Source organism: Apteryx mantelli, chromosome 19 (genome assembly GCF_036417845.1).
Source record: "Apteryx mantelli isolate bAptMan1 chromosome 19, bAptMan1.hap1, whole genome shotgun sequence".
Lineage (NCBI taxonomy): Eukaryota > Metazoa > Chordata > Aves > Apterygiformes > Apterygidae > Apteryx > Apteryx mantelli.
In genome coordinates this window covers 17547712-17568610 of record NC_089996.1, presented here as the reverse complement: position 1 = coordinate 17568610, position 20899 = coordinate 17547712, and the positions used below count along the sequence as shown (strand labels likewise).

The 20899-nt window shown below is 50.2% G+C and overlaps 2 protein-coding genes across 2 annotated transcripts; both read left to right on the top strand.

Annotated features, from left to right (window-relative positions):
• Positions 1-6136: 6136 nt before the first annotated feature.
• Positions 6137-16177, top strand: P4HB (prolyl 4-hydroxylase subunit beta). Its single transcript, XM_067308085.1, has 11 exons — positions 6137-6349; positions 6730-6936; positions 7886-8019; positions 8239-8376; positions 11519-11623; positions 11953-12078; positions 12536-12736; positions 13432-13552; positions 13735-13916; positions 14366-14452; positions 15116-16177. The coding sequence occupies exons 1-11, from the start codon at positions 6190-6192 to the stop codon at positions 15203-15205; spliced, it is 1551 nt and encodes a 516-aa protein (XP_067164186.1). The 5' UTR covers positions 6137-6189; the 3' UTR covers positions 15206-16177.
• A 2821-nt stretch (positions 16178-18998) lies between these two features.
• On the top strand, positions 18999-20836 carry PPP1R27 (protein phosphatase 1 regulatory subunit 27). Its single transcript, XM_067308387.1, has 3 exons — positions 18999-19206; positions 20324-20474; positions 20648-20836. The coding sequence occupies exons 1-3, from the start codon at positions 19032-19034 to the stop codon at positions 20769-20771; spliced, it is 450 nt and encodes a 149-aa protein (XP_067164488.1). The 5' UTR covers positions 18999-19031; the 3' UTR covers positions 20772-20836.
• Positions 20837-20899: the final 63 nt, after the last annotated feature.

Here is a 20899-nt window from a genome sequence, read left to right as displayed (position 1 = left end):
GGAGATGCCAGCACTTCTATCCAGCAAGTGATCTCTGCAAGCACCTGGGGTGGAGAGAGGACCAGAATCCCTGCCTTGCTGTGTAGTATAATAGGGGATCTGGGAAAGTCATTGCTGGAGGGGAGAAAGGCAAGAGGCCCCTGCTGCAGTGTGCCCTTCGCTGCTCCCAAGGATTTGCGTGCTAAGATCTAGCCTTTGCTGTTCGCTCTCTTCCGTATGGCCTGCAGTAAAGGGCAGCAGTGTATGAGGGTTGAGAAGGGAGTGGAGGAGAGAAAATGGTGAGTCTCTGAGAGAATAAAGTCGGGGGTGATCTGCCAGCTAAAAGCAGGTGGCTTCTGAGTGCTAGCCCACTTATATCATGCCTACTCCAGCATGGAAGCACAAAATGGGATTACTCTGCAGTTGAGAACAATAAAAAAGGCAATAGGAGGCACAACGGAATTTAGGAGAGGTGATGTGTGATAAGAGCCCGCGGATGTTTACAAAGCATGCGGCATGTTTGTTTTAAGGATAAGAAACTTAACTGTAGCCATGGAAAGCTTTTTAAAGAATCTGTGGGGTTGGAGAAGCTGTAGAGAGGAGATGGTTAAACCCTGCTCCCAGACGAAAAGACTTGCAACAGCAACTACTCTGCAAAGGCACTCCAAACCTTGAATACAAGAGGAAACCTAGTGTGCTAATAGCAAAGGCTCCCTTTCTTCTTCTCAGTCCTAAAAGCTGCTGCACTTACCAGATGCTGCAGCTAAAGGAAATGGTGCGACTTGCAGAAACCACAATAAAGTGCAAGGGCTAGAGTGAAGTCTCCTTAGCAGGGTGGGAGCTGTCTCCACACACAGGTGAAGAGCAGTTGGAGAAGTGCCATCAGCCCCAATTTAGCCTACCCCCAGAAGGTGCGTTTTTGCTTGTGTTGCTCCCTGTTCTAAACTGCCGTTCTGGTATGTTCTTGTGTCCCTCCTGTAGTGCGGGGATGTGAAAGGCAGTGCAAGAGCACAGACTCTGAGCAGGAATCACCCTCTGTCTTGTCAGTTAGCGGCGAGCCCGGAGGTGCTGATAAAAGGAACAAAAGCCCTCTTTGTTCTGGCCCCTAACAGTCAATCTGTGGGCAGCTGGCATCAGGGTTAGATCCTGTCTGATGCAATCTTCAACTCTTTGGCAAGTCTTTCCAAATTCTGGACGTTGGTATTTCTGTTAGATCATTCCTGTGATGGTGGCAGTGACTAGGTGCAATGCCTGGGGAGGGGCATGGAGGAGGGGCATGTGACCTGCTGTAGCTCCAGCGCCTTAAGAGCTACAGTGGTGATTTGCCCCACGTGTTCTCTCCAGAATGTGGTACCAGCTCCAGGATAACTGGCTTGGCTCGTGTCCGATTCACCTTCTGATTTCTTGCAGTGACTGCTGTCCTGCGAGTGGTTCTGCTGCTCCTCTGTTGGGCTGCAGGGAACAAATTCCCTTGTGAGGATGGCAGTAGATGCCCCAGCCATGCAGTTGTAGTGGAAGCTCTGCCTTGGCCAACGGACCCACAACTCTGCTCCATCTTTGTCCTGCTGTTCCTGAGATGGCTGCAAGAGCGCGGCTCTCCCTCCTGGCAGCCCAGCCAGTGGCTGCTCACAGGCACAAGCAGTCCAAGGTATGCACAACTCTGCTCATGGACTGAGCAGGACACAGTGGTAGGGCGGATCCATTTCTCACTACTTGTCATTTCCAAGCAGAAGCCTCATCCCTTTCCAGGAGATACGCTTCATAAACCCAGGATCTGGATTTGTGTAACAGTGATCTGGGCTGCTTTTCTAGTTAGGTGGCTGTTTGCATTGCAGCAGCTGAATAATGGCTCGATCCCTTTGACATAGCAGCTGCCTTGAAAAGCAGAACTGCAGCTCCTCAAGTGTGGCAGGGTTTCACGAGTGTCTGTTCAAAAGGCAGCCTGGAAGAGTTGAGGCTGAAAGAAAGGGGAAAGTTTGTTAGTGAACACATCAGTAGTGCTTGAGAGCCCTTGTTATGGGCCTGGACCTACTGTAGAAATGGCCTCTGAGTATGGAGTTCAAGCTCTGCCCCAGTTTATAGTCCTATCAGGGAGCGAGACATCAGAAACACACTGTGCCCACACATGGCAGGCAGTGCCCTACCTGTCTTTCTTTTTTGTAGACATTGCAGCACAGGGGTATTTAAAGGGGTTTGAAGAAAGCAAGAGAATTGTAGCTTGTTCTTGGAGTGCCAGAAGGGTGAAGGAGAGGAGGAAGTTTTGAGCTGAACGCTACTAAGTGCATGACAGTCTAGTAGCAAGAGCTAGTTGAAGATGGGAACTGATGTCTTGATAGTGAACAAGGCATTGACATGATGATGAAGCTTGTTTGCTCTGACTGGGGAGGGAAGGATGACAGCTGTCAGAGGTACCTGTTAAAAAAGAAGTTGAAAAAAAAATCAGTGAGGGGAGGGTATTTGTAGCAGCACCATGAAGTGAAATGAGCAAGACAGACTGCATTTGCCAGGGGCTGACAGTATGGAAGAGGCAGGTACAAGGTGACAAATCTTGACTGTGGAAGACATGAAGCTTGGATGCGAGGCGGGAAGAAAAGTGCACAGGTCAAAGCAATGCTCAGGATAAAGGTCTGAGAGGTGAGACATTTGGCTTGTGAGAGCCAATGTGGCTGGTGCTGATGGTCCCAGAACCCTTGTCGTTTTTTTCCCAGCTCTGTTACTCCTCTGCCTACCCTGACAGGGAGACTCTCATGCCCTTTTCCCTGGCTTTGTCTGGACTTGGAACCTAAATTCACCAGTGTCAGTGAAGTATGGAGAGTTGGAGGTGGAGCTCTTGAGTTGGAAGTGACCAGCTCTAGCTAAAGATCTGGTATGACAGGTCACAACAGGTCTGTGCCACTTAGAAAACACTCTAAAGTAGGATGCTTCTTCCTTCTTCTCCTAACCTCAGGTCAACCCTTGGAAATGTGTGGAGAAACCAGACAAACCCTACTAGTTCTCCCTCACCCTCTCACTATCTAGCCCTGGATTTCCAAGCTAGTTATGAAGTATCTATGTACTTGCCCTGCTCTTAACTCTTCTTTAGGTCCTGCTTGTGGCACCTGTACCAGATGGATCCTTGGTGTGGCCCAGGATAGCTCTTTTTATATTCACCATCTCCTTCTGGTTCAGATTATGGAGAAAGTCGTGGCAAAGTTTACCTCAAACCACCTGACAAGCTGTAATGACCCTAAGCGGCTAAAAAACACCTTGGCAGGCAAAAGGATGCTGCATTCAACAGTGGACCCTTGTTCAGAGATCGCTGGCTAGCACCAAAAAAAAAAAAAAAGACGCAACACCAGCAAGATCTTAGCTAGCATAGTCTACCTTGCCTGAGCTGTTGAGCAAACATACCATGTAGCGTGGCACTGGAGATGGGCCCCAGTCACTCAGCTGACGTGTGGCAACTGAGCTGAGGTGGAAGGGCAGCTCACTGCCTGCAGCCCTGCAAACCTGCTGGCAGTGGAAAAAACATTTCCCCTTGATGCTGGTTAGACCTGCCTCTGCCAAGACGTCAGATAAGGGTTTTCTGGCAAAGAACTGCCTTGATTCAGAGTCTGGTACTTTCAACAAAGAGCATCGCTGCACTTACAGAGCGCCCCAGCAGGGTAATGAGCTGTTTTTACTCTGAGCAGCAGCTCCCAAACACTCTCTTGCCTGTGGTGCATAGTCGGGCTTCAAGAGGCCCAAGCATTAAAACAGGATCTCTTTTCTGGCAGCAACCAATCCCCCATGGCAGCAGTCGGATGTGCTTGTGTGTGCACAGCCCTGCGCAGTTGTGTTCAGGTAACAGCAGCTGCACCCTCACTGCTCTGCTCAGTGTGTCTCCTTCATCTCAAATCTCAGCCGGACTCGTTTCCCTACTGTTCGGCAGGTCTGAGAGAGGAATCCAGTTCTGTGCTCAGTCAAAGCTTCTGAATGGACAACTGCTCCTCACAACACTTAAAGAAAAGATCACATTATCTACAGAGGCCTAGTGAGGCACCTTGTTCTGAACACCACTGGTGCCTTGTGACCCAGCCTCTGCAGGGGGAAAGCAAGAGGAAAGTGAAGAGCAGCAGATCTTTGTTGCCAGCAGTCACTGTGCTGGCGAATTGGCAGGGTGCAGCAGGGGAGCCTGGAGGACTCCCGTACAGCCTGCCCCAGCTCAGGCCCTTATCAGCCTGGCAGCCTGCGTGTACAGGAGATGCCCCTAGCAACCCTGCTGATATCCCGGTCGCTAGCAGTGCAAACACTGTAGCTGAAGGTTGGCTGCTTTCTCCCCAAAGGCCCAGAGGCTCTCCTAACTGCTGTTAAGCAGGAGCTCTTGGAGGATCTGCAACCTGACTCCTGAATTCTGTGTTGCATCAGGGAGATGCAAGAGTGAAACAAAGCAAGATGCAGGACGGGATTTTTTCCCCTTGCCACAGGACTAATTCTTCATGGGTGGCCTAGGGGACATTTCACAGAATGACCTGCTCTAACCAGAACCTTCTCACGAAGGCTTCCTCTTGAGGGCTAGCAGGAGCAGATGCTGCAGCCTGGCGAGGCTCCCCACCTACTGCCCGCCAGCGTGCTGCTGTGGGACCGTGTTCTCTATAATGGGGAGCACGTGCTTGGGCCCTTTTGAGATTCACTGCAAGGCTTCACTGATCTCTGGCTGCTGCTTTTAGTTTTGCTCATTCCCTGCAGTCCACTTGTAAGGGACTGGTGGGACTGCAACAAAATGAAGTGGTCTCCTTTAGCTGTGTCCACGCTGTGAAACTGTCTGCTCTGTGGAGCTACGAGTGCACCTGATGCTCCAAGTGAGACAACAGCCTTACTCTAGAGAGCGTGGGGATGGGACGCACATCTGTGTGGTGGGGGTGAGGGCAGACAACCAGGCAGTTCCACCGTGATGACACTGTGCAGTTGCTGAACACGATGACTCCTGGCACCAGTAGTTCATTCTTTTCCTGCTGTCAAGTGTCGCTGAGCCCTGCTGGTCCCAGCAATGGGCAGGGAGCCAACTTCACCCTCGGGTCAGAGGTACCAGCCCCTTCCTCATGCCAGTGACCCCTCAGGAGCGCCTGGAGGCAGCCGGAGCAATGCGACTGGGGCACGGGGCCCTGCTGCAGCCTGGCAGAGACCTGGGGGGAGCCACTGCAGGGGCCAGCCGTGTCATGGCGGTGCCGTGGCAGTGTCATGGCAGCAGTGGTGTCACGGTGGCAGTGTCACAGTGGCGGTGGTGTCACGATGGCAGTGCCATGGTGGCAGTGCTGCAGTGCCGGTGGTGTCATGGTAGCAGTGCTGCGGTGGCGGTGATGTCATGGCGGCAGTGTCACAGTGGCAGTGGTGTCATGGTGGCATCATGGCAGCAGTGCCATGGTGGCAGTAGCATTATGGTGGTGGTGCCGCGGTGGCGGTGGTGTCACAGCAGTGGTGTCAGGATGGCGTCATGGTGGCGGTGCTGTGGTAGTAGTGTCATGGTGGTGGTGGTGTCCCAGTGGTGGTGCAGGGTGGCGTCATGGCAATGGTGTCATGGCGGTGGTGGTGGTGTCAGGGTGCCGTCACGGCGGTGGCATCACAGTGGTGGTGCCGCGCTGGCGGCCGCCCTGGCCAGCAGGGCCGGACTTCGCCCCGACCTTGTCCCGCGGCACTGCGCACCGTGACGTGTCCGGGGTCACGTGCCCAGGACCGTCCCTCCAGCGGGGACGTGCGGCCCCGCGCGCCGCCGGAAGCCCGCCTTCCCTTCCGGGTCGGGGTCACGGGGCGGCCGACGCGGCCCAGTCAGAATCCACCACGCAGGACTGCCGGCGCGAGCCGGGCGCATGCGCGCTGCCGCCCCCGCTGGGGCCGCCCCAGTGCCACGTTCGAGAGCCGGCGGCCGCGGAGTGGGCCGAGCGGCGCCCGGACGGTGGCGCCGACCAATCGTAGGCGAAACGGCGCAGGAAGGGGCCAATCCCGGCGCACAGGGAAAGAGCGAGTCCCTTAGCCAACCAGCAGCGGCGGGAAGGGGGCGTGCCTAACTCGCCGGCGAATAGGAAGCGGGGAGCGGCCAGGGCGCTGGGCCGAGCCAATGGCAGGCGGCGGGGGCGCCAGCGCGGCGCGGCCAATGGGGCGCGGCGGCGGCGGGGAGGAGGCGGGTTTATAAGGGGGAGGCGGGCGCGGCGCGGCCCCCAGGCCCGACCCGCCGCCGCCGCTGCCGCCGCCGCCATGATCATGAGGGTGCTGCGCGCGCTCGTGCCGCTGCTCTGCCTGCTGCCGCTCGGCCGCGCGCAGGCCGAGCCCGAGGAGGAGGACGGCGTCCTGGTGCTGCGCGCCGCCTCCTTCGAGCAGGCGCTGGCGGCCCACCGCTACCTGCTGGTGGAGTTCTGTGAGTCCGGGGGGCGGCCCGGGGGGCGGCTGGGCCCGCTCGGGGGGAGCAGGGCCGTCAGAGGCGGGGAGGGTGACTGGGCCTGGGGGGGCGGCGGGGGGGCGTCTGGAGCCCGGGCGCGGCGCGGAGGGACCGGCCGCAGGGCTGAGGCCTGGGCTCGGCCGGGGCCGGGAGGGCGTCGCTGAGGGGCGAGGCCGGGCCTGGGAGCGGTGTCCCGGGAGGGGGGGGGGGCGCCCTGCCGGAGCGGAGGCCGCGGGGTGGCCGGACCCGCCGCTCCCTGCCCCGCAGCCCCTGCTCGTGGAGCTCGGTGAGCACCGAGGGCCGGGGGGGCGGTACCGCGGCGGGCGGCCCCACCGGTGCTGACGGCCGCTGTCCCGCAGACGCCCCGTGGTGCGGGCACTGCAAGGCCCTGGCGCCCGAGTACGCGAAGGCGGCGGCGAAGCTGAAGGAGGAGGGCTCCGAGATCCGGCTGGCCAAGGTGGATGCCACGGAGGAGTCGGAGCTGGCGCAACAGTTTGGTGTGCGCGGCTACCCCACCATCAAATTCTTCAAGAACGGTGATAAGGCCGCTCCCAAGGAGTACACGGGTGAGTCTGGGCCCCGCTGATCCTGCCACAGCCCGGGTACGGAGGGCAGCAGTGTGGCAGCTGAGTCTTTGCACCTAGCCTGGTGCTCATACGTGGCTGCTGCCACTCTGACTGTGTGGCTGGACAAGGTCCACTGCGAAAGTGAGGCTGCTGCTGGCACCCTGGGGAGGCAGCCTCTGCCTTAGCTAGGAAACGTCAGGGGCAGCAGGATGTGCAGCACGTGTACTTTAAAATGGGCATTGTAGGTGTCCATTTCTAACTCTATTTACTTAGTGTGATGAGGAGCTCAGCCTTATGGTGCAACGAGGAAAATGTTAAGGAACAAGCCTGCACTGAACAGACTTCCTAACCCAAAGCTGGGGAAATCCATATTAGATCTAAAGCATGTGAAATGCTATTTGTGTAGGAAAGCAACACAGTTCAGTTGCTTGGCTTTACTCAAGTGACATAGCACCAAGAATTGGGGAAGAGTGCTTGGACAGTTGTGTACAATAGTCAAAAGAAACCTTAAGACCAAGATGGTGTTATCTGACTAATACTGAACATGTAACAAAGTCTTGCTGAACTGAGCCACAGTGTGCTGTACTCTTAAGGACAAGATGCAGAGTACTGATTTTGAAAGGAGAAAGTGATGTATTTACATGAAAATTATCACTATCTTGGAGAAGTGCTGTATTGCTGATAATGCCGATCAAAGTTTAAGAATGTATTCTGGCTGGACTAGTTGTGAAAAGAATGGATTTTTAAGAGCCCTTGCACCTTGAGTTAATGTTTATGGGTGAGCTTAATTACACTAGGAGTGAAAGGAAAAGCATTGCGTAAATGATGTCCTGATTCTTCCCAACCTCTAGGCTAGCTGCTGAACAGTCTCTCTCAAAATTCAAAATGTTTTTCCTGCTGAAGTTTAAGAACACAAAAGTGAATCAATGTTCTTATCTTTCTGGTGTAGCTGGCAGAGAAGCAGATGATATTGTCAGCTGGCTGAAGAAACGCACTGGTCCAGCTGCAACAACCCTGACAGATGCTGCTGCAGCAGAGACATTAGTGGATTCTGGTGAAGTGGTTGTGATTGGCTTCTTTAAGGTAGAGTCTGCTTACATCTGAGAGACTCTTGTGTATGTTTAGTGTCTTTTCTGCTTTCTGCCCTATGGGGACCTGATAGCTGGGGAAGGCTCTTCATGAGTTGTGAAACACTTACTGTCCTGCCTTACTTGATCTTCAAGTTCTCTGGCTGATAAACCCTGGGAACTTTTTGCTTCAGCTTGATGTATCCCAAGTGAAACACCTTTCTTTATTCTCCAGGATTTGGCATCAGATGCTGCCAAGGAGTTTTTGCTGGCAGCAGAATCCATTGATGACATTCCTTTTGGGATCTCGTCCAGTGCTGATGTCTTCTCCAAGTATGAGCTTAGCAAAGATGGAGTTGTCCTCTTCAAGAAGGTACAGGTTGATGCGAAGTGTGAGCACCAGACTAAGCTTGATTTTTCTGCCTGTTCTTACCTTTTCTCTAATTAGAAAGCTAGATTCAAATGAGGTCAGTGATCCACTACTGTATGAAACTGTAAAAGATCCTGTGCTGTCAAACTAGTAATTTCCACCCTCAGAGCCTGGGGGGAGGGAGAGGAGCAGAGCCCACAGTCTCTTCCCAGGGTGCGGCGCTGCTGCAGAGCCCAGTGTTTCTCTGCAGGGGCCCTTAGTCAGCAGAGGGCAGCATTGTTGGTCTCCTGGCCCATCTCCTCTGTTCCCAGAGCTGCCTGGGTTTTGGATCCAAAGTATTACTTCAGTCTTGCTTTCCTGTTTCTCAAATATCTCTCTGAAGTGCAGAAATGGTCAGTGTGATCTTTGAAATATTTATCACCATAACTAATGAGGTTTTTCTTGCCCCTTATCAAACTTTGAAGGTCTTAAACAGAACAGCAGCCAAGTTCTTGCTGACTTCCCATGATATTCTGTTTGCTTGTGACTTAGCAAAGTTGCTTTAAAAGTACTTGGTATTGACCTCTGCTGCAGTCAGTTGGTGGCTATGTCCAAGAGGCATGTGTCTTCTATGTCTCTTCAAATTGCTGTGGGTTCCACTGCATAGTGATTACAGCATGGCTTATAAGAGGATTTGCAGTTTCAGCTGAGTAGGTTGGGACAGTTGTATTACATGCAAAGGGGTGCTGGTGATTCCACAGAATCAGAAATAAATTTATTGATGCCTTTTACCTATTAAAATCCTCATTATCAGATGAAATTCTAGGTTTGGGAAGATTAGAGGTTCTTTAGACTTGATGCTTATAATGGGAAGCAGTAAGGCAGGACAGAAAGCTGCTTTGGGTTCTGACTGATTAAACTTGTAAACACAAAGGTCAGTCTGACCTAAGACAGGCTAAAGGATTTCATGATTTCTTATTTCATTCAGCTAAAATAGCTTATTTTATTCCACTACTCCTCTGAAATTGTGGCTTGGTTTTTATGATATTAGGAGTTTGTATCCTGAAATTAAGTCCAAGTTTCCTCAGACCGGATTAACTTAGGGTGCAAGTTAGATTCTCTGGCTAAGGACTTCCAAATGCTAGGATCTCCCAACTGGAATAGTGGTGGTGGTGGGGGTGGCAAGCCAAACAGTATTTTGTTATTGAGCGACTTACTACCTGTATTTTGTTCTCCAGCATGTATAGCTGTGCTTGTGTAATCTCTTCATATACTCTCTTCGTGGTTAATGCTAGGTTGAAATAACTGTTTGCAGGGATTTTCTTACCTTTTGTTCTTGTCCTTTAACAAATGCTCAAGTCCAAAAAGAAATATTCCTCTAGAACTGGCGTTCTCTTTGCTGGCAGCTGTGGGGAGTGCTACTGTCAGACTTGGAGTTGGGCAACATACTCAACTGCTTTGAAGTAGCTAGGTTACAGCTAGGACTTCCAGCACTGAGTTATTGACCCTGTTTTTATTTGTACATTATGTGTATACTTTTATATGTTTAATTCTCTACAGCGTGTTCCATAGTCTCAGATGCCTAAGGAACAAAAAAGGACTTTATGGAGTTCATTTGATGTACTATCTTCTAACACAAGTTCTTGTGAGCTCTGTTGCTATTTTCTCCACTTACAAAGAACTGAGGCAATGGCATGACCATTTCATAATAGTAAAGAAATTCTCAAGCCATTTTCCATAACTTCAGTCAACTTGAGCATATTTGTAATTAAAAACAGTTCTGTTCCTAGCAACTTCTATGTTAAAAATGTATTAGGAAGGGAAGAACCTTGGCTGGAAAGGCAGTTCATGAGCTGAAGATGGTATATAAGGTGCTGTGAAAGTAACCTACTCTGTGGAAGAAAGAAGACAGAATGCCTTTCAGCCTTTGAACATCGATCCTTGTTCTTGTCTCAATGCTATGTTGTGGTAGTGCCATGAGAGCTCTAAATATATGTCTAGTCTCCCCCAAACCAAGGTGAAAATGAGTGGCAATGGTAATCAAATACAGGTGCATAAGAACCAATCTGCTGTTTATTTTACGAGCAGTTATGTGTCTCTGGAATTTGGCTCAGCTTCCTGCAGGTAGTCAAGCCTACATTGAGAGTGTTTGTTGGCTAGTGATTCTTGCTTCATTCTATGTGTAAGTTGTCCAGACTTGCACAGACCCTGAAACCACCATTTTGAAGGCATTAAGGAGATGGTCAACACTCTTTAAAGTATTTATAAAGTTCTCTTCCAAAGTTAAATGTTTTGCTCAGCTTTTCAGCTGAGACTGATAAGCTTTTTCTAACTCAGGGTTATTTGAGTTCACTATCTTGCCTCTGCCAGTAACTCCAGCATTGTACTGCCATGGAACTGTGGTGGTATCCTGCACATCCTCTCTTTAACCTTGATGCTCCTCTACTGCTTTTCCCTTTCCAGGCTACCAGAGATGGTTCTGAGAATCCTGGTCAGTGATGCGGGTGTTGCCCTAATACGTTAAAAGGGATTTGGCATCTGTAACAAATGTGTGTGTTAAACATGTGCTGTTGCCTCTCTAACAACAGAGGCTGAAACAACCCCACAGAGCTGAGTAAATTGCTATTTACTTCCACTGCATGGCGTGGACTTTGCTGTCAGACTTCTTTGATAGCACTGTCTGGTTAATGTGTGTGCGCCTCTGTGCTGACACAACTGATTCCTGCTAGGCAGAAAGCTGCCCATGCTCTGGCACTAACTGGCACTTGTGGTAGCTTCTCGCTGGTCTACCTAATGCTGTCTACAATTTTGTAAGGCAGCTATTAAATTAGCCCTCCTTGGTAAGCCAACTAGCAAATGGTTTCATGATCATGCGGATCAATGCAAAGAGCTAGGTTGAATGTCTTTCTTGTTGCTGCTCACCTTTTGCTGTTCAGGGTGATTTAGGACCTTGCTTGTGTGGAAGATGAGTATGTTGATCCAGATTTTATGTGGAAATGTGCTGACCTTGTTGAGATGGAAATCTGTTCTAAATAAGTGCAGCTGGGATCTGTCAAGGCAGTGATTCTGGTGTGAATGCATCTTGAAGGAAATTCTATGGCATATGGAAGGGTAATGCATTCTAATGCAAGACTATGTCTAATTTGAGATGACCTTGTTTTTGCAGTTTGATGAAGGCCGTAACAACTTTGAAGGCGATCTCACAAAAGAGAACTTACTGAACTTCATCAAGTCTAACCAGTTGCCTCTGGTCATAGAGTTCACCGAACAGGTAGGTCTTTAGATATTTGGTCAGCTCTCTTTCTATAGCTATGGTATGATTATAGCTTAGTTTAAAAATGTAGTTTGTGTGGTCTTGTTTTGCCTTGGAGCTCTTGGAGCAGTTTGGGGTTATGGAAGGGTCTAATAACTGTGTAGGTTACATTAGAGCTATATTGCACAAGGGAAGAACACCAGGGAAAAGGAGGCATAAGTTTGGTGTTCAAAGCAGTCCTGTACTGTTGGAGACTTCTGTGGTCTAGTCAAAATGGCAGAGCCCTGCTGGCCTTGCCACTGTGATTACTTCTCTTCCGAAAATAAAGTTTATTTTCTATTCCTCAGACTGCTCCTAAAATCTTTGGAGGAGAGATTAAGACTCATATTCTGCTGTTCTTACCAAAAAGTGTGTCCGATTATCAAGAGAAACTGGACAACTTCAAGACTGCAGCTGGAAGCTTCAAAGGGAAGGTGAGAAGGATTTCTTGGATTAAGAATTCAGTGACCACCTCCTGCAGAGTATTATAGCACTACCTGCCTATAGCTACTTTACCGCTATGGAGGAAGAGTGGAAGCTAGCTCTTTCTAGTTGTGTTCCTTGATAATAGGTGACTGCGTCACTTACTGGCTTGAACAGTTACACAAGCCAGTATGTACGGAAAAGCAGTCAACTCTGACTTTCCTTCTTGTGAGTGTAAGCCTGACTGTGCTGTAATCAACATTAGTGCCAGGTCTGCTCGCATGCTGCTTTGAACCATTGCAGTGCCAGCATTTGTACTCTGACAGGGTGCTCTTTTATTTAGTGGGCTTGGAGAAGGAAGGGTCAGGGGCAGTTTAGCTGCTATCTGTGCAGGTGTTCTTGCAAAAGTATCATTAGTCAAGAGGTACTTGTCTTCACCATACTACTTTTGATTTTTTTCCTCCAAAGATCCTCTTCATATTCATAGACAGTGATCACAGTGACAACCAGAGGATTTTGGAATTTTTTGGCCTAAAGAAGGAAGAATGTCCTGCTGTACGTTTGATCACACTGGAGGAAGAAATGACCAAATACAAACCTGAATCAGATGACCTCACAGCAGACAAGATCAAAGAGTTCTGTAATAAGTTCCTGGAGGGCAAGATAAAGGTAATGAAGATGAATGCTGGTGATATTCCTACTTCCTACTGGTTAAACAAACATAGAAAAAAGTGATGAATTGTGTGTAATATGCAAGTCATTTGGAGAAAATCCTTCCAACTACCTTGCCGAATATCTAGTGGGCTTTGTGCAGAGAAACAAAGGGCAAAACCACTGGGGCATGAAGGCTGTAGGGAAGCAGTTGTATGCTGGTACCTGAGTACAGCCAGAGTGTGCTCTTTCTGCTGCTTAGAGGAACTGTGCTGTTTATCCAGCTGTTCCTTCTGTTAGCATGCTGTGGAAGGTATTTAGCTTTTGCGTGGCAAAGAGAGCTTAAGAGCCTTCAGCTCTAACCTCCTGGAGGTAGCTGTGTGTAACTGTAGTTCAGTAGTGACTGTTTAGCTAAAGTCAGTCATGTGGGAATGACATAGTCAGCAATTAATGTTTCCTTCCTGCAGAGCTGAATTGCAGTTCTTTCCACACAAGAGCACCTGTTTTTCACGCTTGTTCAGGATGGGGAGTAGACTTTCTGTAAGAGAAAGAGGAAGCAACTGATTCATCTGGTTGCTTATATGCTATGATTGAGACACTTGGGGTGGGGTGGAGGGTTGAATAAACTGGTGTTTTCTTGGATGTGTAACTGCTTGTATATTCCAAGCAGTTCTATGGCAAACTGGATCTTTAAATTCAAAATCTTATTCCAGCCCCACCTGATGAGCCAGGATCTTCCTGAAGACTGGGACAGCCAGCCTGTCAAAGTTCTAGTTGGGAAGAATTTTGAAGATGTTGCTTTTGATGAGAATAAGAATGTCTTTGTAGAGTTCTGTAAGTATCTTTCAACAGCTGATTCCAAGTAACTGGCATGAAAGGGGTGCCAAAAAACTTGGAGGGCTACAGTTAGGGAGAAAGCATCTTCTGATGGAATTCAAGCCACCAAGGGAATAAATCAGTTGAAAATAGCATGTGAACTAGGTTGTTTGGTGCTAGCTCTGTTTTTTAATTAACAGATGCTCCCTGGTGTGGTCACTGTAAGCAGCTCGCTCCTATCTGGGACAAGCTTGGAGAGACCTACAAGGACCATGAGAACATTGTCATTGCCAAGATGGATTCAACAGCCAATGAAGTAGAGGCAGTGAAAATCCACAGCTTCCCCACACTCAAGTTTTTCCCTGCAGGCTCTGGCAGAAATGTAAGGCAGCTGACCTCTATATAGATCATATAACAAGGGAGCACTAGAAATGTTTAGTGGTCTGCTTTTGTTCTGTTTTGGAAAAAGGCTTGTGGGAGGGCTCTCCGTTTTGTAGGGATGGAACACATCAGAACAAGTCTGCAGGACATCCGAGACCCTTTGGGGGGGCTGGGTTGTAGGAAAGAGTTTGCGGGGGGAAGTGGGAATGGGGGAAAAGAGGGAAGTATAGCAGAGGACAGTGTGCTCATCTGCAGGCTATTCTCTCCTCGCAGTGATCTCTGAAGTCTAGTGGCTGAGCTGTTTTCCTTCGTCTCATATGGGTGAAGGTGAATTTTTAAATTCCCTTTTGCTTGGCATGTTAACTGTTGCTCAGAAAGAGAATTCTCCTCTCCAGGGGTGTGATTCCCTATGTGCCCATAACCATTATCTTGATGTTTTCTCCTGTGTAGGTAATTGACTATAATGGGGAGCGGACACTAGAAGGCTTCAAAAAATTCTTGGAGAGTGGAGGTCAGGATGGCGCGGCTGCTGATGATGTGAGTAATATGAACTAATACAGTGCTTTGGGCAGGGAGAATATGGAGCGTGGGCTGGATCTGCTGCAGCATATGAATTCTAAGCCCTAAATAAGATCCCGAATTGTTGTGTGGTAGGAAAGGATATTGGTGGTGAATAAAAGTGTAGTCACATCATAACTGAACAGACAGGTCACAGTTTGCGCCCTGCTAGCTCCTGGCCTGTAATGGACTCTTTATTTAGAACACTTGGGTTAGGTGTGAAATGCCTCTTGGGAGGCATAAATTCAAGTGCATGGAAACCACTGGTACTGCAGCCTCTAAACCCTGCACAAGTTCTCTCTGGTCATCATGCAAACTGCTGAAGTAGTTAGGGCTTTCTCTTTTTGAGAACTCTTGCCCAGCACCTGGAACTTCAGCAATATGATGAATGTTACCATGCAGAATATTTAGTTGGAAGTTCCTCCCATCTGGAGGAGAGGGTGTTACAGATGCAGGTATTGGCTTCAGGGGTTTCTGATATTTAATTTTTCTCAAATTCAGAGCTGTTGATTGAAGCCTCTGGATGGTTTGCTAACATGGCAGCAGAGGATACAGTAGATGGATCAGAGAAACTGTTCTGTGCTTAGTTTTGGATCTGCTTAAGGTGCTAGAAACCAGCAGTTATCTTTGTATTCTATACAGGATTTGGAGGACCTAGAGACAGATGAAGAAACAGACCTTGAGGAAGGTGATGATGATGATGACCAGAAAATCCAAAAAGATGAGTTGTAAAGAAGACTGATCTGCATCACCCAAAAATCAGACACTAAACTGGCTGCTGTTATGCAGCCCAGTGAGTCCAGAAACCCATTAAGATTTAAAGCAGAAGGCGAGTGACCGGAAATCCAGGGATTGGCTTTTAAAGTAACACTTCACCCTCACTTGTCTGTACACTTGACTGTCTTTTCTTACTTTTCAGTTTTGAGAAGGGATCTGTCACTAGGTAGCCATCCCAGCCAGCTGGGCTCATTTTTTTATTGTGATGTACTTTTTTGTACATGGCTTTTGTTTCAAGTATTCTGTTCTTCTGGGTAGAAACAGGTTGTGAAGTGGTAGCATGAGTTTAATTGCGCAACATTTTGGAGCCTTGCCACTAACATCTTCCATGAAAGCTTTTTCCTTTTTTCTTTTAAATCTGAAGACCATAGTTTTTCTCCACCTGGCAGAGTCCTTAATTGTCTCAGTTGTTCTTCCCTGGAGTCAGCCTTCAGTGTATGTAGAGGGGAGAGGCAGTAGGCTGATTGCATCATTCTGGTGAGAGGTGGATATGAAGATGCTTCTCTACATGCTGGCCAGATGTTTCCTTTTCCCTCTGCTTTAAGACATTTGGAGATGACTATTCCAAATACCTGGAAGGGTGGAATACTGTGCACTGGCTGTGGTGGGCTCTGGAGGGTGGAGATGATGGCTGGCTCACCAGCTTAGACAAGACCTAGCTGTGTTGCCACCCCTTTGATCAAATGCAAAACTTGCAATCACTTTCCATGCATTATTTTGAATGGGTTGACCAGGCCAGTGGGTGGTGCGGGAGGGCCCGATTAAAATATGGCAAACAGGACACTTAAGATTACTGGGTTTTGGGGAGGAACTTGAACAGGGGAGTGCCTCAAAGGCCTGAGCAGAATCAGGCTGGTTCTTAGCGTTCCGCTACAATAACATTGGAGCTGAATTTGTTGGCCAAATAAAGTTGAGATTTTAATACTATTATGTCTCTTTGCCTTTTTCAAAACAGAATTAATATTATTTGGACCTGATCTTAAAGCAGATCAGGATTCTAGGATGATTCTCAGAGGATTCTGCCAAAATATTGGAAGAGATCATCAGCTTTTCACTAAGCTTGTACTAAATACCATGTTTTGAGAGAAACTAGAATTTCTGAACACTTCCAGTTTTGCAGATGGCTTTGTGATGCCTTTAATATAAATTCTTTCAGGTTGTTTCTCCAGTTTATAAAGGCAAACCATCTAATGTCCAAACTAAATCAGTTTGTGCAGGCAGACAACTAACAGCTGTGTTAGCAGCAAGAGGACACTGGCTTGGGCTTTGAGAATAAGCAGCTCTGGTTGCCAGCTGGCTTAAGGTGATAGGACCTCATTGCTCAGAAGCAGTTAACCAAGGAATTCGCATTCAGGGAAACCTGGGACTGCCTGCAGCTCTGCTATTCAAGCTCACATGATCCAGTGAGCTATACTGCTATTTCCAAACTGGTCACTTACTGTTAAAAATATTTTTGTAAGGAAATATGCTATAAATGTCACATGGGGAGGGGATAGTGAACCTGGAGGCCAACTCAGGAGGCTACTGACTCCTGTCACCTGATGTGTGTGCGCACTGGCATTGTAAAACAGAAGGCTCATTCAACTTTTGGCTGTAATGCCAGCTCCTACCTTCTGTGTTTCCCCCTGGAAATAGAGGGGAAGAGTCCTGGCTTGGTGTGCACAAGCATTCAGAATAGAAGTAGTGACCTGTACTAAACAGGATATTACTGAGCCATTGGATCAGTGAACAGTGTTAACTGCTGCCTGTTCTGTTAGTAATTAGTCATGTTCTCTGACTGTTACCTGTGGCTAGATGGAGAAGGATCTTTGAAGAGGCATCCTTCCAGGGCTACAACTTCATATGTCTAAAGGTGGGCAGTAGACTTGTTCCTAGTGTAGCCCAATTGTCAATGCCATACCTGAACAGAACAGGCAGTCCTAGCAGCATCTGCTCCTGAATTGGGGCTGCTGACTGGTACCTGCTTCTGCATAAGAAAAGCTGCTTTGCTTTTGGGAGTGGAGAGGAGGGAGGGCTGTTCTTAAGAAATGCCACTGGAAGGCTCTTGGCTAGGAATCAACTCAAAAAGGTCCATTTTTGTGGAGCCAGTTAAAGTGTAAGCAAGGTTAAGCTCTGTAATTGTCCTCTGGCAATAGTCTGGGACCTGACATGCTCAGTTTAGGGGGGGGGGGGCTTTTCTCATATACCAAGGCTGTTCTGGCAGAGTAGGACTCCATCAGAGTCATCCTCTGTATACAGCTAATTGCTGTTCTGAGGAAACAGGCCAAAGGAGTGTTCTCTCCATAATGGTGTTCAGCTTCCTGTTGCATGGTATTCTATGTCTGAAGTACGGCTGAGTGAAGATGTTCAGCAAAACATCAAGCAATTTGCTAGAAGATGAGCAAATGCAACAAGCAGTTCTCAGGTGTTGTGAACTGATTCCTACCTGTCAGCCTTATCACTGGCGGGAGTTCAGTAGAAGGTTAGGTTGTAAAAGTGGCATTATGACTTTTCTGTGACTCTCTCTTTCCTGACAGGCTGGGGGGAGGGTGTCATTGTCTTGGTTGAATGGGCCACAATAGTATGAAGGAGAGCACACTATGTTCACTTACCTGAAATGACCAAACCTATGATGGGGGAGAAAGGATGGAGGAACAGTTGTTGCTTGAACTGTTGGCTGGTGTGAAAGACTCCTCAGCGAGCAGAGAGCCCAGTTCAGCCCTTTGACAGCTGGAGCTGGGGAGTAACAAATGTAGGAACTGTCTGGTGGTGGTGCTATTCTTCAGGTATTCTTCTGAAGCTGTTCTGCAGAAGCCTACCCTCATGCAGCAGTTGCACCTAGAGCTGTAGAGTTCAAAGTTTTAAGCAGGACTACAGCATTGAACCCCATAGCCTGGCATTTTACTCTTCTGGTTCTGTGTCTGCATCACTGATGATATCCAACAGGCTGGTGGTGTGCTCTATGCTTAGCTGTACTCTTGCAATCGTGCTGGGCAGCATGGCTCATTCGGCTCCCTTTCAGGTCATCTGATGCAACTACGGGAGAGTGACTTAGCTCTGAATGTATTTGGCACCATAGCTCTGACGTGTTTGTGTTGCTCTGACTAATCAGTATGTGGTGGCTGGTTCCCCTCGCTTGGCGATAAAGGGGCTGTGTCTTTTCTTGGTTTGGTGGGGGGAGCCAGAACTTGCTGCTGGGAAGTCCTGCTTTCAGGCCCTTGGGCTCCTCTGAAGGGCTATCCATGAACAAGCAACAGCAGATTTGACCCTTGGATGGGCACATCAACAGGTGGGTGGTAAGACGAGACACCAACTTCTGCCCAAAAGTGGGAGGCTGCAGGCCTGGGCGGCTCAATTACAAAGTATCATGGCAAATAGCATGAGCTGCATGTCCTCAAAATAGCCCACAGGAGACTATATAATGAGATGCCCCTGGAGAACCATCAGTCCTGGGCCAAGAGCCTGCGAGTGAACTGTGTGTGCCCAGCGCCACCTCCTGTGTGCTGCATGAGAGTGTGCTGAGAGCCTGGGGGACTCCGCTTCTTCCCTGTTTGCCTGAGGAGGGATACGCAGCTGCCGGAAAGGAACCACGCTTCAGGACAGGCGGATCAGCAGAGGCGTAGGCTCCATCACACCTAACTTAATGAAGAACTGACCTGAAAGGTTCAAGAGGAGAAAGCAGTGCTTCAAGGCCAGCAAGTGGTAGGGCTGAGCACTGACCAACTCCGGCTGTTCTTACAGCCTGTCCCCCCATGCCTCTGCCCTTCCTCTTCTTTCCCAATGTCTTAAGGCTGCTATCAGCATGAAGGACTATTATTCCGTCTCAATGCCCCGGTACAGGAGATTGAGAGCCTCTCGCACTGTGCGCTTTCCCAATGATGTCGTCTTTCAGGACCACATCAGGCAGGGGGACCTGGAACAGGTGGGCAGATTTATACGTGCCAGGAAGGTCACTTTGGACACCATCTACCCTTCTGGTGAGTGCTCTTGGGGTTGGCAGAGCTGAAATCCATGTGGCAGCATGGCTTGGCTGGGCTGCAAGGGAGAAGACAGCATGGCAAGGCTGGGCACAGGCCGTGGGCCACCCCTGGCAGGGTGACAGGCTGAAATCAAGTTGTTTTCCTGCCTAGTGAGGCATACCACCCACAGACATTGCCAAGTAGGGCCCAGGAGAGCCCTGCGTCAGTGCCCCAGCATCTCCCCTTACCAACATGGCCAGAGTACGCTGCAGGGAAGGGGGAAGCTCACCACCTGGGTCCCCTCAAAGCATGACATTGCACCTACAGTATGGTGTGACCTAGAAAAGCAGCAGGCAAAAAAGATAATGATAAAGAGAGCATAGGCTAGTAGCTAGAGCACTGGATGACACAGGGGCACTCTTGTCTTCTGTCCTGGTTTGCAGAGGAGTGGGGAGAAGCCAAATTCTGGGTTTCGTTCCTGGCTCTGTCAGTTTCCCACAAATGCTGTTCTCTCCCTCGTGCACACATGGATCTGCAGACTTGTGGAATAAATGCTGGAGGAGAAGGCGTTGCAGCATGTTTGCACCCAACTTCACTAGAAACTGTTTAGGGAATGCCTCGATCCATACTGGCTGGTGCGAGCCCAGATCCGTCCCTTTCCTGTGCCGTGGCCTCAGCTTCTGCTGCCATGCGGCCGTGGAGACTTTGTCTCAGATGACCCTGGGCTCCTGCCTAGCTGTACTGACTGCTTCATTACTGGCTCTGTGAGGAACTTGCAAAACTTGGACAGAGCAGGATGCATGAGACATACGGGGTGCAGTCCTGGAGGCCCGGCAGGGGCTCGGGGCAGGTCCGGGACGGCTCCCCCTCCTCGATGGCTCTGCCTCACTGGGCAGGGGCGATGGGGCTGCCCGGTCTGAAAGGGGGCATTTACACTCCGAAAGGGGAACCGAATCCTGTGGCGAATCCTTTTGCTTCCCCAACGAGATAGTCCTTGTCCCTTCCCCAAACCGTCACCTCCCCTCTAATGGGGGTCTGCTGGCACCCCTCTCCTGGGGCGCGGACATGGTGCAGGCAGGCTCCCAGCGCCAGGGACCGCTGCCCCGCGTGGGGCTAACGAGTCCCCTCTTCCCAGGCATGGCAGCCCTCCACGAAGCTGTGCTCACAGGGAACCTGGACTGCGTCAAGCTCCTGGTGAAGTACGGCGCCGACATCCACCAGAGAGACGAGAACGGCTGGACGCCCCTGCACATGGCCTGCAGCGACGGCTACGCGGACATAGCCAGGTGAGGAGCGACCCGCCGGGGCGGCGCGGGGCTGCCCGGGCCCCGCTCAGCAGTGCTGGGGCGGCGGTGGGCCCCGCTCTGGGGCACCGGGGCGGCGCGGGGCTGCCCGGGCCCCGCTCCATGGCACCGGGGCAGCTGCTCCGCCGCCGGCCCTCACGGCCCCGCTTTGGCAGGTACCTCATCTCCCTCGGGGCCAGCCCGGAGGCCACCAACGACGCCGGGGAGAAGCCTGCGGACCTCGTGGACCCCGAGTACAAGGAGCTGGTGGAGCTCTTCGAGGCCGCCACCATGGACTGAGGCCGGGCGGGGGGTCGCAGGAGCAGCGGGCCTCGCTCCGGGCCTTCGGGCAGTGGTGGCGGCGGCGGCGCCTGGGCTGGGCCCGGGCCGGCGGCGACCGGGGAGGGGGGGGAGTGGGGGGGGGGGCG

What these genes read in the sequence shown, in the direction of transcription:
- P4HB (XM_067308085.1), top strand. Translation starts at nt 6,190, where the DNA reads ATGATCATGAGGGTGCTGCGCGCGCTCGTGCCGCTGCTCTGCCTGCTG. An exon ending in CGCTCCCAAGGAGTACACGG is followed by an intron (nt 6,937 to 7,885) that starts GTGAGTCTGGGC and finishes TTTCTGGTGTAG; the next exon opens with CTGGCAGAGAAGCAGATGAT. An exon ending in GAGTTGTCCTCTTCAAGAAG is followed by an intron (nt 8,377 to 11,518) that starts GTACAGGTTGAT and finishes TTGTTTTTGCAG; the next exon opens with TTTGATGAAGGCCGTAACAA.
- PPP1R27 (XM_067308387.1), top strand. Translation starts at nt 19,032, where the DNA reads ATGAAGGACTATTATTCCGTCTCAATGCCCCGGTACAGGAGATTGAGA. An exon ending in GGACACCATCTACCCTTCTG is followed by an intron (nt 19,207 to 20,323) that starts GTGAGTGCTCTT and finishes CCCTCTTCCCAG; the next exon opens with GCATGGCAGCCCTCCACGAA. An exon ending in GGCTACGCGGACATAGCCAG is followed by an intron (nt 20,475 to 20,647) that starts GTGAGGAGCGAC and finishes CCGCTTTGGCAG; the next exon opens with GTACCTCATCTCCCTCGGGG.